Below are 17,831 nucleotides of genomic sequence, written 5' to 3'. Positions count from 1 at the left end.
TTATGCGAAAAGCTACAGAAAAAGACTTACATTTTGTTAAAATTATTCAGTCTTCTCATATACCAACTTTTCGAGACAAAACAATATCCAAAGTGCAGTCTTACCCACGTGGGAGATAAATGCACTAAATGAATTGATGTTCTAGAATTGTACTTCATTTTGATATACAAGACTAAGATTTTTTTTCAAAATCAAGGTCAAAGCCATTGAATGTCAAAAAAGCAAATACGAACAATATCGACATACAATGTTCAAACTTTGCTGACAATTAACTGAAATATGCCGTACAGTCACCTAAGACTGACTGTCCTTAAGTCATATGTGTTTCCGGAAATCCTTGAGTTGGCCATATAGTGTAAAATACATCATAAAGATGTTCTATGAAGCTCTTTCAAGTGTCAAACAAACGATAGTTTTGCTATTCTTGAGACCATTTAGTGTAAAGAAATCATATAAATGTTCTCAAGCCAAATTATTTCCCTATTTTTTAATCCAAATTTAGCTACAATTAAGTTTATCTAGTGTGTCATAAATACTACAGTGGGGCTCTTCTACATCAAAACAAGTTCCAAATAAGTTAAAAAGCAGCTGCAATTAAGTCCATCATGTTTGAAGCAAACACCAAGGCAGTCTTTCAATCGGCATTCTAAACTTCAGAAGGCTTCTACACAAACCCTTTCAGGGTCTGACTCCTATTGTGGCTACAGTAAAGCATGTTCAAAGCATGTTCAAAGATACTAAAGACAGTTTGGGCCACTATCATTAAAATTGTGACTTCCAGAGCGACACAAATGCATGTGAAGCTCTCATTAAGCATACTCAGTGCAATATTAAAAACATTTTGGCAACCATTAACCATATTCAAAGCCAGCAAACGCATTTGCTGCTATCATTAAGCATAGTCAGTACCAAACAGACAATACTTTGGCAAAAAAATCCAATTATAGTTAAACGAACTCCCGTGCAACTCTTATTAAGCCTAATATATGTGTGCTAACAACCATAAGCCAATTCGGAGCCAAACAAATATAAATGCATATCTTTTTAAGCTACGCAGTGCTAAAAGCCTGTCATTTTGGCAACTATTAACCAATTTAGAGCCAAACAAACATGTGGAAGCTTTTGGGAAGCCTAATCAGTATTTAATAACACAGGTTTTCAACCATAAAACCCATTCAGAGTCCAACAAACCAAAACACTGCCCAAAACAGTTTACTTAGAGCCAAATAGATCATAACTTCGTATCCAAAAGCCCATTCCGAGCAAAACAAACACATGCTCAACTCCAATAAAGCATATTAATTGTAAAATGAACCAATTTTGGCGGCCTTAAGCTCATTTACTGCCAAACTAGCCCATATGCAACTTTTATTAAGACTTTAAGAAAAATTACAGAAACAAGTCCAGTAGTCGAAGTCGAAGTTTAAACTTTACCCTCGGTTAATGGCATAGGATCAACGCTATGCCTAATGACATAAAACACAAATTAAACAATCACAAACCAAAAACATTGAACAACAATACAAAACTCCATAAACAGTATATAAAACTAGGGGTGTACAGCCTTGGAACGGTTAATTAAATGTGAATTTACTGGAGGTTTAAACTAGTTTGTGTGAACAAACTCATTCTTATTCCAACAATCCCGAATAATATATAAACCACATCATTTTGACACCAATTAACCCCATTTACTGCTCAGAATGTCTCATTAAGCCTGCTCAGTGCTAAATCGATCACATTTTGTCAACAATAAAGCGCATTCAAAGCCAAACCAGCTCATGCAATGGAGTGAAATACGGACTTCCGTAATTTGCGATATGTATATTTGCGGATTTGTAATGGGTATATAATAAATCGTGGTATGTATGGCGGTACGTTACTCTATATTGTCATATACTGTTGTATATATTGCGGTACGCTGCTTTGTATTGTTTTATACCGTGGTATGTCTGGCGTTACTTTACTTGGTATTTTAATATACCGTGGTATGTATGGCGAAATGTTATTTACCAATTGTCATATATCTTGGTATGTTTGGCGGTTCGTAATATTGTTTTGTTATTAGAGTGGAATGTATGGCGGTGCGTTACTTTGTGTTAAGGCATTCTGTGGTATGTTTGGCGATACGTAAAGTTGCATTGTAAAATGCCATATTGCGTTATGCGGTTCATTATTTTCTGTAATATACCGTGTTATGATTGGCGATACCTTGCAATGTAGTATACAGGTTAGTGGTGCATGATGCGATACATTACTTGGTATTAAAATATATCGTGATATGTATGGCGGTACGTTACTTTGCATTGTAAAATACCGTGGTGCTTGATGTGGAACAAAACTTAGCACAACAAGTGACGAATCTCTCAAAAAAGGTTACAATTAAATTCAAAAGAGACGCTTTGATGCAACAAGAAATCTGCAAATGTGCTGAGGAGTTACCTTCAAGAAATTGATAAGAAATAAGTGTTAAAAACAGTTAACTGTTGTTGTTTTTCTTATTATTCCATTTATTGACTGTGATACATCTTTCTTGTACAGTTATAAATAAATGTAACCTTACTGAGAAAATGTATATGCTATCAAACAATGTTATTACTATATTTACATTGTTATTGTACTTTTTCCAAATAAACTTGATTACGTAAGTTTTTTGTATTTCTTTTTGAGACAATATTTAAACGTCACTGAATATTTTCATAACAAATTCATTATATCTAAATATAATCTTATTATTAAAGGTACTGGGTGAGATATATTCGTTACACTGTTAGTAGCTGGGGGGGGGGGGTATGTGATAAACACCCCCAGTGGTTTCATACCACGCTCGAGCTTCTCTCGCATGGTATGAAACCACTGGGGGTGTATATCACATACACCCCCAGCTCCTAACAGTGTAACTAATAATACCAGTACTGCGGTATGTATGACGGTAGGTTACTTTGTTATTTTATTTACCGTGGTATGTATAGCGGTACAATACTTTGTATAGTCATAAACAGTGGTATGTTTTGCGTTACGTTATTTTGTATTGTCATATACCGTGGTATGTTTTGCGTTTCGTTATTTTGTATTGTCATAAGAGTGGTATGTATGGCGGCACGTAACTTTGTAGTGTCAAATACCGTGTTATATATGGCGATACCTTTTTTGTTTGTCATAAGAGTTGTATGGATGGCGGTATGTTACTTTGTGTTGCATTTTACCGTAATGCGGTATCGATGTACGTTACTTTGTATTGTAATAAACCGTGGTGCGATTTGCGGTTCGTTGCTTTATGTTGTCATATATCGTGGTGATTATAGCTGTACATCATTTTGTAATGACATATACCGTGGCACTTATTGCTTAAAATTTCTATGTTTTTAATAGACCGTGGTGCGTATCGTGGTATGTTATATGTATTGCAATATACCGTGGTATGCTATCGGTGTTTAGGGACACATCAGACTATAAGTTACATTTCCTTATATAAACATACCTTTATTTCTTCATCCGAGATAGCACCCGACCATGGTCTTTCCACTTGGCGAATTACAATAGATGTTTGGTAGAAAGAGACACCACCTTGTGCTTTATAACAGAAACAATATACGCACATTTAAGCTTTAACTATAAATATTAATTCAAAACTGTGAATTCACAGATGCTAAGCAGTTTGACCTAATGGTTGTTTATCTCGTTTCCAATTGCTTAATGTCCATAATGGAAACCTTAAATTTAAAAAATATTTTTATTCATTTTTTGTATGTGTCGGTAACGATTTAAAATGTAATGTTAGTCTACTTACACACAAGAGTTGTTCCATTTTCTTTGAGAGGCTGACAGACAGACTCCAATAATTCAAATACCCGTTTGTTGAGCTCAGCAGCTTTCCCGTTATATGCCGAAACTGTCATTGCCTGAAAAAACCCATATCATTTAGATAACAAACGTGTGCATGAAAATTCCTTATAATCATAAGAAAATATGGAGGTTGAATGTTTGTCTCAGTATTGAAATGCTACCATATACCTATAAATTAATGTAGTCATTGAAATGTTGCTTTTCATTTGCATATATAGACGTATATGGATAGTACACTTATACAATGTAATGCAGGCAAGAGGTTAAGCTTATGGGAACAAGAAAAGCTCTTTGGGGTCTGAACTCCGTAAACCATTTTACATGTACGTTCCATAATATGGTTGGAAAATAGATATAATTGCATACGCATCTAAACAGTATTACTCATGACCGGAAATTATATTTTATTCCTTTGTAGTTATAGTGTTAAACAAATTTGTGTTTGTCATAACAACTAGCATTTTACCAAACAGCTAGAAAAAACATCAAAGCACAATAGTTAATGAAATAAGATTAAATGTATTTATGCGCGAAAGATGCATGATGAAGTTAGCCGGGCACTATAGTGTGGTTACCAAGATAATTTCATATCTATATATCAATTTTATTAAGGCAGTTTCGTGTCCTTTTTTTCGAAAATAAGAACATACACTCATATTTATAACAATATTTAAAAGTTAAAACAATGTATAAGTTGATGTAATTTTGGGTTACATTATTGTCATTACATTGACAACCTGATCATGTTATGGCAGGTGAGTGAACAGACATTAACATTAAAATGCAGAAGTGAAGCATCCTTGTCAAATTTCAACATATATGTATTGCGTTTCAATTTCGCAAATTCAACTTGTATAAAATATGTTAACTTCTTCATCATCAATGGTATGAAGTTACTCTCGGTTGTAATATATTACCATTTGCATAATTGGAACTCAGTTAAGGACTTATTCTATATTTTTAGTGATATTCTACACGGGTGCAATGGCTCATAGTCTATACAAAGTAATACAATATGTATATAATAATAATATGCAGTGGGTTAAATAGCTTGTTTGAATCATGAATAAGATACAAAGGATTTGTCTGCAGTTCCAAACTAAAAGTGCATTTATGCATGGTATGCATATCAGCTGTAGCCTGTGGTATCTGCATGTCAGCCAAGACCGCTGTTTTCAGGTCAGAGCTAAAGAACATACAGATTTTATAAAGGAAAACAATGTTTCAAAACTGTTAGATATTGCATATAGATGAAGCAACATGTGAACACAGTTGTATGTTCTTTTTCACCCTTTGTTTGTGACTACAATTTATTGACTACGTCACAGAATAAAAGGCGGTGACGTTCCTGTGATTATTTTGCTATTCAGTTTGTATGAAACGTTACCAAGCAAAATAGCAATCTTACTGAAACAATTGGCCTGTTCGAACCAATAATGTCTCAACTTTGATATTTCTACAACAACATGTTCGAGAATTTCAAGGTTCAAACAACTGTTCAGTACTTCAGTTTTTTTAAATATTCAAGAACTTGATGCTGATATTTAAAGGGACTCATTCATGTTCTGTGTAAGACATCGAAGAATGTTTTCTTTCATAATTTATTCAGATATTGAATATATTTCAAAGTGAGTATGAAATTCGTCAGGTTCTGTTAACACTTAATGTTGTATATACACGTTGTCATGAAATAAAAATGTGTGTATTGTAGACGATGTACGATGTTGTAAATTCATAGTAAAACATGTATGTTTTGCTCTGTTGGAGTTTATTCTGTCCTGTTTTTGTCCTTTGTTAAAACTATACGAAGACCATTCAACAAAATCGGTAGAAACTGTACAGATAAAATCAATATATTTTATACATTTGAATAATATCGTCACTGGGTTCCTTGCATGGTTTCATAGGATAAATAATGTTTCACTTATGATCCATTTTAATAAATATCGTCACTTTTCAGCTATTATATACGTGGCAAGGATTTTGTATACTTAATTACGTTTAAAAGACTGAAAAAAGCAACTATAGGCTATGGCTGTATGCTGAATCCCTTCCATTGACTGCAGAAGATATGGATGAAGGTATAAAATCAAACATGTTAAAATCGTAAGACTACCGGTTGAATGCATAAGAATAGTATACGATTAAATAACAAACTCAAAATAAACTGCGTGTGACAGCTGTCACGTAGCAATAGGTCATTTTTAGTATGGGATTTAGTTTCATAGCAGGAAGTAAATCATATACGAGTATGTGAAAATCTAAAACTCAACTGGCTGTTTTTTTAGCAGTAACTATACAATGATATCATTTTCATACATCCATTGTATTTGAATTTTCCTCCAAATGGACAATTCAACTATTTGTCAAAATACTGTGCATTTTCCTTAGATCATACTCAAAATTCAACTAATGACTGGAAAGAAATAGTTGAATAGATAAATATTGTTATTTTTCCTTCATAATATGGTGATCATAGATATGCATGTATGTATTATCGCACTGAAAAAATAGTACAACCCAAATAGGGACAAATGAAAAATGTTTTACTACAAACAGTAAGGCCTAGGCTGTAGGCAATATTTGGAATCTTATTATGAAAAGGTCAACTTATTGACTATATTATGTAGGCCGGACACAGTACTCTTATCTCGTATTTATATCTCAACTACTGACTCTCAGTCGAAAGTAGAATAACCACCCTATTTACGTTCTGATTTGGCCGCGGACAGAAGGAAGCAGAAAGAGTTCAATATTATTGAATCTGTATGTTTTGAAGTGATTTTAAATGGTTGTAAATGGTTAATTTCAGGACTTTATAAACTACCATCTGCAATAGAATCAGATTGTTATAATGACTTTATTAAAACAATAGACAAAATTACTATAAATTATGACAATTTTGTACTTCTTGGAGATCAAAATTATGATTTGCAATAGGTAGATAAATGTAAAAACCTCTTGGGAATCTGTGATATTTTTTACCTGAGGAAAATACATGTTTTAAATCAGAACCTAGTCTTATTGATGATATTTTAACCAACATGCCTGATAAATGTGTACAGACTTTAAATTTTAACTGTGTTCTTAGCGATTTTCATCACATGGTTTGTTTTCAGTTGAACTCTGACGTTCCTTGTAGAACTGGTCTAAATGGATAAAATATATAACTTTCAAAAACTTTGATCCATCTGCTTTTTATAATGATTTAACTAATCCAGGCTTTAATAAATATGTGTATCAAGAATGTATAAATCAGGCAGCAATGGATTTTGTCTCAGAAATTGCTAAATGTTACTACAAACATGCATCATTAAACCAGGAAACAACCTAGATGCCCAGCTCCTTTTATGAATTCAGAGTTAAAGAAACTGGTATATAAAAAGAGAATGTTTTTTAATAAATTTCAAAAAGCAAAAACTGACAGGAATTGGCAAAATTATAGGAAAATACGCAATTTGGTAAACAAAGAACGGCGTAAATTTGTCACAATGTTTTATTGAATGGTGCTCAGGTGGTAGCAAAAGCAATGATTTTTGGAGTACAATTAAGCCATTTTTAACAAATAAAGGAGCTTTATGTAATAAAAACACAAGTTTTATTAGAACAGTCTTGTCACTGACCAGAAGGAAAAATGCAATATTTTTAATGATTTTTATGTAAATGTAGCTAAGGATATTGGAGACAGTGAGGTAATATTTGATGAAAACCACTCTAGTATTAGAAAGATTGATTCAATAATGGAAGGGAAAGATAGAAAAATGAGTTTTAAACCAATGAATGACAATTTGTTTTGAAACAGTAAAATAGCATGAATGCCAAGAAAGCCACAGGTTACGATACTATTTCGGTTAAAATGTTCAAATTATCCAGTCCGGTTATAAAAGATCAACTGTCAAATCTTGTAAATAGATTATTTAATGATTGCACCTTTCCAGATAGTATAAAATTGCCCAAGTTGAACCAATCCACAAGAAAAAATAGTACCTTAGATAAGGGAAACTACCGTTCTGTAAGCCTCCTTTCAATAACATCAAAGATCTTTGAGAGAGCCATGTACACCTAGCTGCAAGAACATTTAGACAGCATCTTTAATCCAATGTTAGCTGCCTGTAGACCAGGTCAAGGATGCAATACTACCCTTCTTAAAATTGCTGAAGACTGGAAACAAGCTTAAGACCAGGCCTGCTATCTGGCAGCTGTGCTCATGGACCTCTCAAAGGCTTTTGATAGCTTACCACACAATCTACTTATTTTGAAATGTAAGCATAATGTATGTTTGTTCATTTTAGTAGGGTACAGGGTGATACAGGAATCCAGGAGTTTTCACGTGAAATCCACTCAGAACTCGTTCATTTTTATTAATAATTATTATACATAATGGAAAGTGCCTCATGAATGGTTTATATTTCAAATTTTATTAATTTATATTAATATAAAAAAATTCGAAAATAGATCGGAAATCGAAGTGAAATCCAGTTTTCAAGAAGTGAAATCCACTCATAACTCATTAATATTGAAAAAAGATAAACATTATTGTTTATTCGTTAGAAAGTGCCTCATGAAGGGGTTATATTTCAAATGTTATTGCAATTTGTCAAATGAAGAAGTTATAGCATTTTTTCGAAAAATAATCGGAAATCGAAAAATCCAGGTTTCGAGAAGTGAAATCCACTCATGATTCATTCATTTTTAACAAATAGTTTCGATCCGATCGTTCCGATATTAAATATAATAAATATATATAAATATAATAAATAAATATAAATCCAATCTTTTACAACATATGTCTACAACTTTCTTATTTCTGGACCAATTTGAATAAAATTTCAAATATAAACGTATCAAGAAGCCTTTTCCATTATTTGTTCAACAAAAAGAAATATTTGTTAAAAATAAATATGTTGAAAACTTTCTTATTTCTGGATCAATTTGAAAAAAATGAAAAATAAACCGATTATGAAGCCTTTTCAATTATTTGTTCAACAAAAAAGAAATAGTTGTTAAAAATAAATGAGAAATGAATGAATTTCACGTTTCAAAAAGTGGATTTCACTTTTCGAAAATTGGATTTCACTTCGATTTCGATCTTTTTACAAAATATGTCTACAACTTTCTTATTTCTTGATCAATTGAAAAAACAAATAAAATATAAACAGATGATGAAGCCTTTTCAATTATTTGTTCGACAAAAAGAAATATTTGGTAAAAATGAATGAGTTATGAGTGGATTTTACTTCTCAAGAACTGGATTTCAATTCGAATTCCAATCAATTTTCGAATATTTGCTGTAACTTCTTTATTTTTTGATAAATTTCATTAAAATTTGAAATTTAAACCCTTCAAGGGACACTTTTTAATATGTATACAAAAAAAAATATTAATTAAAATGAATGAGTTCTGAGTTGATTTCACGTTTTGAGTGAAATTCACGTGAAATCCATTGGAATCCTATATCACCCCGCACCGATTTTAGTATAATAATTATAGTTGGCTGCGGTGGGATGCTGAAAAATTGCTAATGTCCCTTTTCAGTGATTATAAGTTTGCACAAAGAGAATATCTGCTGGATTTTGTTTCTGTTTACATTTTCAATGTCAGAGTGTCAAATTTTACTTCCGCCTTCCTTTCCTTCAACCAATTTTCATCCATTTAACCGAATTTAGAATCTATTGCATTACATTAAAGATAAACACATTTCTTAAATTATATGCTTAAACAATGAAAAGAATTCTACTAACCTACAAATTCCTATTTTGATGTAAATGCCTTTGGTTCAGCTCGACCTACATCCTCAAATTTGGGTTACAAAATATAGCATATATATATGACAGCTATAGGAGATAACACCGAAAGTAATAAACAATACGAAAGAAAGTGGTTACCAACCACTAATTCTATGAACATTACATTTTCAAGAGTATATTTCACTGAACAATCTAGGGTGACACAATGTTTAATGGTTGTTTTTAAGATAAATACTTCATTACATTCTTATTTTTACGCTTCAACTATGCGCACGTTTTTCTCGAAATCGAGGCTATGGATTTCGGGCAAAAAGTCTCATGACGCGTCATATATATATTAACACGGTTTGTACGTGTATGCAAGGGCCTACTTCTTTTTGAAGGAGTGATAGGTATGATAATTGGGCACCTTGAACCATGAAAATGAGAACCAGAAAAGCTTGCCATACATTGTTCATGTAAAGCACGTGCATGCGGCAAACAAGTTGTACATGTTTTGGGCGAGGTTTGACCTCCGTAAACCAATGAAAATTAATCACGGAAACAACCGAGGTACATGTACTTTTTAGATCAGAACTTCCATATATATATAAAATAGTACAGCATTTAATAGGAAAGCGTGTTTTACTTATGTGCAATACAGTATGTAGCAAAATAGTTTTTGTCATTGAAGCAGTTATTACATCCAAAACAATTACTAAGTATCGCTGAAACTACATGCTTATATGGAATCAAACTTGAATATATTAATCCGCATTTCACGCTGCAAGGAACTTTGGATATGCGTTAAAAATAGTACTGCATTTAAAAGGAAAGCTTGTTTCACTCCTGTGCAATATAGTAAGTAGCAAAACTGGTTTTGTCATTTAAGCAGTTATTAAATCCAACGAAATCACTACGTATCGCTGAAACTTGATGCTTATGGAATCAAACTTGAATATATTAATCCGCATTTCATACTACAATGAACTTGATGAAGATTTCAATCGAGCATTGGACGCCATTTTGTTTATATGGAACAAGAACACCAACAAATGGAGCCATAACAAAATCCTACTGCCAGTTTGGAAGCAGGGCAAATATGTCTGATTTAATTGTTAAGGTGAGTTTATCTGAGATGCATGTTTTTAATTTTTATTGAATTTCATATTTTGAAAACGGTTTACTAGAAACTTCACGTTTAATCTATCTTCGCGTTCCAATCTAGGTACGGGTTTTTCCGGATTTACGGAGTTTTAGTGCCAGTAACCACTAAACTATCGTTTCGGGAGCATTCACCGATTTCGTACTTTCCGCGGAAAGTGCCCTTTCCTCTAACTAGACATACCGGTACAATATTGAATGAGTACGAATTCTCCGACATCCGTTTCCAATACGCTTCTGACACAATGTAAATATTGCCATTTCTACTTTTATTTCACAAGGTTTTCTCATATTGTGTTTGTTAGCATCAGATTATACGGTTAAGTGTCGGTTTTACAACGATTGTTTGGGATATTAAGCTGCTAAACAAGATCTTATAGTAAGGTGAAACAATTTGTTAATGTCATGCCGACGGCTACGGCCATTTTGAATATTCTGAACGATCTGCATTATGACCCATAACACACAGTAACAAACAGAAACGTCACTTTCTGTACTTTCTAAATACGTGAGTCACAATGCTGTTCTTTTTTAAGATCGAATGTATTACTGAATGAAAAAAATGAACAGTGATTTGGCTAGTCTTATTTATTGCTGTATTGTTATTGATTGACAGGTAAACCTTGCAAATTGTAAAAGAGAAAGAAAATTTATTCAGCGTTCATTTATACCTAATTTTATACATGTATGTAGTATTTATTGAATCCTCATGTGTCTTTTTAATCTTATACAAACAATTAATGTACTAGTCAATTGTAACCGATTAAACCATCCCCGCCATAAACCATACACTAAAAGAAATAATAAGTGGCCTATTGTTGCACCTCACTCATCTATCATGGGAAGTGGAAACATGACCGGAAACACATGTCGAGTATGCAAGAAAACTATTAAAGCGAGGACGGAAATTGGGTCCAACTCCCTGAGTGTGATGTTCCTCTCCTGCCTGTTTAAACCAAAGCCCTCCACCCCCTTGCTTACAATTATATATTTAAATTATATATATGATAATGAAAATTTTAAGTGTTCCCTGGTTATGCGAGTAGTAATTGAGACCTTTTTACAGCTCTTGCGCCCCCCCCCCCCCTCTCACACACTTGATATCCATCCCCGATCTCCCCCAACACAATTTAATGTAAACGCCAGCTTTACCAACCTAACTCGAAGCCATTAGTGAATGTCCTCATGAAAATAAGTTTTTTAGTAATTCCATCAATCCAGTATAGTGCATCTTTTTAGTTATCCAATTCCTTAATAATTTATTATAAATTTGTTATTGTTTGCAACAAGTTGGAGATGGTGATGATGACAGACCATCCAGCCAAACTTAAATTGAAGCAGACATCATGCGGTAATTTATTAGTATTTCACAATCTCTTTACGAAAATGTATCCAATCAGGAGCATTGTTTGAGCGAGTTTGAGTCTTTTCAGTGTATCTTTTCTGTTTGTTTTCGTTCCTACATTACTTTGTTTCATGCCGGTTATAATTGAATTCCGATCGCGGCCATGAGATTATATCATTTTCAAATGAAACAACAACCTCTGCATGTTTGTCATTTTTTAAACTATTTGGTTTGCTCTTTTATTTGAGCATTACATCAAGAACTAAAGCTATTAGCAGTTAAACAAAACTTAAAATATCACAAGGCAAATGGGAAAAAAAGTGTGTCAGTTTCATCAAGATTTTTGACTTATCCCTCAATACTTCTAAATACAATTCAACATTCTGTAAAAACACATATGTATTGTTTCTTTTTCTTATAGTCACCTGGTTGCTGAAGCCCTAGAGGACCTTTACGGACAGAAAATGCTGTTCAAGATAGTTCTGTCTGGAATTCCATACCGTAATATGTAAATATGTGAGATATGCTGTATTAAATTTGTATTTATTATGAACTATCTAGTATTTATTTTTATTGACGATGTTCTATGTTCAAGTATTATATTGATAGTATCGCTTGTTCGCTATATATTTACTTTGTGCCTGGTCTGGATTAAAGCAACGAAGGCATACACTACCTTTTATTAAAAAGGTTCTGTGTCGGCTTAAATATTCCAAAAATCTATCTTGCATATTTTTACATATAACCGTAACGGTCCTACATATTTCTGTACGTCTCGCTACGCGTTAGTTATAACAATTAAAACGTATGCAGTATTCTAGCACATCGGATAGGCATTTCCGGTGAATTCAGCCGTGCTGGAAAACTCCATCTGGCATCCCCCATGCCAGATGAGTCACGCGCTGTGACGTAATACTTTTCATTTCTTTTATTTTACATTTAATGTAAACATAATTATGAGATTTCAATAGATTAGTTCCATAACTATTAACTTTACAAAAACACACCTACAAAACACAACAAAATAACCCTTAAAAGACGTGATACTGAAGGAACTTCTTGACGTATGCAGTGAATAAATATTAATGCGCGTCATGACGTCAGCTAACATCATCGCACGTGCTTTTTGGTGAAATTTACAAAACTGCGCTTTTCTTCACAAAAAAGTGTAATTCAAGGTATGCTAGAAAAAATATATATCATGTGTGTCCGATCCGGATCGAAAAATCCGACCCTCGGGCACGTTGCGTAGCCGGTAGCTCGGCAAGCCTCGTTAGCTGGCAACGCAGGTGCCCTCGGGTCGGATGTTTCGATCCGGAACAAAAACACATGACAGATATTATAATTCCGGACACTGTATCGAATTTCAGTCGTTTTGCGGATTCCAGGGTAGAAAAGGGTGGTACTGTTGTGTTAAGCTCTCATATGTGGTCAACTTTAATGTAGGTATTCTGAGTTTCAAATATAGACTATTAGATTATTTTGAACGTGAAAGATCTTCAGAACTATCTTTTTGTGAAGTTTGATATATATTCACTGTATATTCCTTATAGTTATAGCCATTAGAAAACAGGCAACAAAATAGGTTTTGTCAGTAGTTTTATAAAAACATAAAATAAATATACTCACTGTTTTCGTCAATCACAAGAAAATTGTGATAAACGTTTTCAGAGTTTTATGTTTTTAATCCTTCATTTTATTTTTATTGTAAACGCACTGTAATAAACTGGATAGTAAATGTTGTCACTCCATTACCGCCTATCGTCGGTTTAAATGCGCAGTTGTTTGTTTTATCTGCGCGATTCGCATGTAATAACGTGTTTATTGTTACTTTAGTAATCCTTCAAATACTCAAATGGTATCATGTTAAAATCTTTATCAGGGGAGGGTTATAGTTTTGAAGTCAGAGGGGGCACATTTGGTACGTGCACACGTACCCAAGGAACCGAAATATATCATATCATATATCTTAAGCCCATCCATTGTAATAATTGTATCACTGTTAAACATCGTTAGTCATGTCAATACATAAATTTAGTATCTTAATATGAACTAAGGCGCTGCCTCTACGTGCCAAATGTTAATGACAAAGTAAAACATACTAGGGGTGAAAGGGGAACGTATGACTATGTAAATGTAACTTGGAAGTATTTCACTCCATTTTGAATAAACAAGTTTGCCGCATTTGACAATTTATTTAATATATACACAAACATGTCTCTCTCTCTCTCTCTCTCCCTCCCTCCCTCCCTCTCTCTCTCTCTCTCTCTCTCTCTCTCTCTAGCTCTATGCTAAAATGATTGCTTCTCGAACAAATGGCGCAACAAAAGAAATAAAAAACACACTAAAAACTAAAAGATTCTGAAACTATCTGTATGTGAAGATATGTAACTGAAGGGCATTTTGTCATTGTCTATATTTTGCTCAATTATAACACAATTGCTGTAAATGCCATACGATTGAATACTTTACAGACAAACAAGTCATACAAGAGTTACTTACATCGTCATTCTCTTGAAGTATGGCATTTAGTGCTGCATCTCACGGTCTTTGCCTCTTGCAAAGCCTACCACAAATTTTTGGCCACAAATCTGCAAGTTACATAAAAGCAATAGTTTACACAGAATAAACTGCCATCAACTACACTGAAAGTATGCAAACTGTGTGTTTACAATCGTTTGAGGTATACCCAAATTTGATAAATGGTGAATACAAAGATTTTGAAGATCAAGTTCATGAAATATATAATATTTTGGATATTTTGCAATGAGTTTTTAATAACTCAACTATTATACTCCACCAACTGACTACAAAAAACATTCTGGCGAGTCAAACCCACATATTCTTAGACTCTTTTTACTCAGAGATCTTCAGCAGCAAGGCTAGCTATAGAAAATATAACGATACTTTTGTGTATTACAGGAATGTTGAGTGTATTTAGGTGTATAGATGGAAAAAGCAATACTCTGAATATAACCGGAAAACTTGTTATCATTATTATTCAAAAGCAAAAATATCTATTCATGAAACGTAACGATCTAAATTTGCATGTACCTCGGGAATTTTCGTATTGATTTAAATTGATTTACGGAGGTCATAACCCGACCAAAAAATGTACAATTTGCTTACCGGCCTGCACGCTCATTTTATGAGCAATGATTAAAAAGCTTTTCTGATTCACATTTTATGATTAGGTGGAGCTCAAAAAATAAAGCCACCACTCCGTCAAGGATAGGAAGTAGTCCCTTTCACACACAAACGATAGGCGGATTTACGGGGTGTCTTTGAAAGCCTTATCAAAGATAACATAGCAGACACGGGGGTATAGATTTTATTTTTTCACCTTTTAAGATGTCACTCTTTAAACAAACAAATTAATTGAGAACTAAAAAGGGTTTTCTAGTAAATATGTTACAACCTATAATGGAAAAAATAAGCCCCGAAAAGAGTAACGTCAAAAACTTCCTCAATAAAGCAATTATGAAACGAGTGTTTGAATTTTGTTTGAAGACAATCTATAGCGCAGTGAATAGCTTTTGCAATTGTGGGTATGTATTCTTTTAACTACCTTTTTATCGAATTTAAGCTACGTTTAATGTTGAATATAAAGGTTTTAAGGAATGAATTGCGGGGTTGATGTCATTATCGGGGTATGAACGCAAATGGGCTGGTCAAAGTGTGTGGAGTCCGAAGGAAACTTTGACCAGCCCAATTGCGTTAATGAAAACAAATGTCCATAAAAATTTGATAAAGATCCAAATCACGCTTCATTATGATGAAAATAATGTTGCAGACTCGGGTATGTATTGTTACTTATCATCGCATTTAAGGCTAAAGTTTAATGTTAAATACAAAGGCAGTTTGTATTACTCGTCCAACATCTCGGTTCGTAAGACTAGATATTTATCCTTAACTGATTTTAGAAGAACAAATGCCCTTGACACCGTTGTTAATCACGTTTAGTTTTGATGAAAATAACAATCCAGACTACACCTCTTTAGTTAAGACTTATACAGCAATATTTAAAAAAATGTTGAGGTTAACGATATTTCTTCGTTCGCTAAAATCTTAATTAAAAGTAAAGATTGTTGGTAGGAATGTCTTATGTTGCATTATTTCGATGGTCACTTCGATGTAACGTTACTTCTAAGTTTTATATAATCTTTAACATGTGAATATGTTTAATCCTTAACGTTTTTCGACATAGTTATTTCAATGTGTTTTTTTTCTAGGTGCAATGAAGTATCCAGTTATATCTAATGCAATAACATATGTTGAAATTCCTTTTTGTAGACACCAGGACATACATATTACAGACATATACAAACACTCCACAAAACAAATGGATTAGGCTACAAGTTATAGCATACGAGTTTAAGCCCTTCCTATTCATCTTTGTAACGTCAATGTCCTATGTATTTAAGATTAAACATAAATGGAAAACGAGTAAGCAGAGGGTTTCAAAATCAAAATCTGATAGTTGATAAGGGCATATGAGAAGATAAATACGAGTTGAACAGGTTCGAGAGACGGACAAGATACGCTAATCATCAATCCTTGATTATGCGAAACCTGAATCTGACTAAGGCCATAAAATGTACTGTCGTATATAAGTGTTGCTTGTTTAGAAAATGTGCTTTTTGTAAAAATAAACATAGTTATTCATTCATTTATAATTGTTTTGTTTTTCATTAAGTATACGACAGCCTTTGGGTTAGGGTTAGGGTTACATAATCGATGTCTTAGTAAACAGTCGGTTTAATTACTACAAACTTAAAATACTTAAAAAAAAACAGACTGAAAAATTGAAACCCCGGTCGTTCTAAACCTCGGCCTTTGGTGTAGTTACATCCACATTTGCCAGTCTGCAGAAGGTGTAGGTTCACTCTAGTGTAGTGAACTCCAGATTTGCCAGGCTGCATTAGGGGTAGGCTAATTTTGGTTTAGTTACATCCAGAATCGCTTAAACGCAGCAGGTGTAGGTTCACATGGTAAAGTGACATCCAGATTTGCCAGGCTGCATTAGATGTATGTTCACTTTGGTGTAGTTACATCCAGAATCGCCATGCCTCAGTAATTTTAGTGTCATGTTGGTGTAGTAACATCCAGATTCGCCATACCGAAGTAGGTGTAGGTCACTTTGGTGCAGTTATATTCAGAATCGCTATGCCAAAGTAGGTAAAGGTTCACTTGGTGTAATGACATCCAGAATCGCCATGCCGCAAAAGGAATAGGTTCACTTGTAGTCTTTTCAGCCTCGCCGTGCCGCAGTTAGTGTAGGTTCACTTGGTGTAGTTACGACCAGAATCGTCATGCCGCTGTATGTGTAGGTCCACTTGATGTAGTGACATCCAGACTCGCCATGCGGCAGAAGTAAAAGATTCACTTGGTGTAGTGACATCCAGAATCGCCATGCCGCTGCATGTGAAGGTTCACTTGGTGTAGTGACATCCAGACTCGCCATGCCGTAGAAATAAAAGATTCACCTGGTGTAGTGACATTCATATTCGCCATCAAGCTGTATGTGTAGGTTTACTTGGTGTAGTGACATCCAGAATCGCCATGCCGCTGCGTGTGAAGGTTCACTTGGTGTAGTTACATCCAGAATCGCCATGCCGCTGTATGTGTAGATTCACTTAGTGTAGTTACATCCAGACTCGCTATGCCGCTGTATGTATAGGTTCACTTGGTGTAGTTACATCAATAATCGACATGCCGCATTATGTCTAGGTTCGCTTAGATGAAATTAC

General features: G+C 33.8%; 1 protein-coding gene across 3 annotated transcripts in view; it reads right to left on the bottom strand.

Annotated features, from left to right (window-relative positions):
* The window catches only part of LOC128223940 (uncharacterized), a 40,267-nt gene extending 26,429 nt beyond the window's left edge, over window positions 1–13,838 (bottom strand). For 2 of the 3 annotated variants that reach the window (XM_052933438.1, XM_052933440.1), the window contains exons 1-3: window positions 9,588–9,680; window positions 3,791–3,902; window positions 3,482–3,573 (exon numbers count right to left, since the gene is read on the bottom strand). In XM_052933438.1, coding sequence (XP_052789398.1) covers window positions 3,482–3,573; window positions 3,791–3,899 — 201 coding nt within the window. In that variant the 5' untranslated portion in view covers window positions 3,900–3,902; window positions 9,588–9,680. Of the gene's footprint in view, window positions 1–3,481; window positions 3,574–3,790; window positions 3,903–9,587; window positions 9,681–13,710 lie in introns of those variants that run through there. The other variant, XM_052933439.1, reaches the window with a different exon arrangement.
* Window positions 13,839–17,831: the final 3,993 nt, after the last annotated feature.

This window comes from Mya arenaria, chromosome 17 (genome assembly GCF_026914265.1).
Source record: "Mya arenaria isolate MELC-2E11 chromosome 17, ASM2691426v1".
Lineage (NCBI taxonomy): Eukaryota > Metazoa > Mollusca > Bivalvia > Myida > Myidae > Mya > Mya arenaria.
The sequence above is the reverse complement of the archived record's forward strand: the minus strand, read 5'-3'. Positions and strand labels throughout refer to the sequence as shown.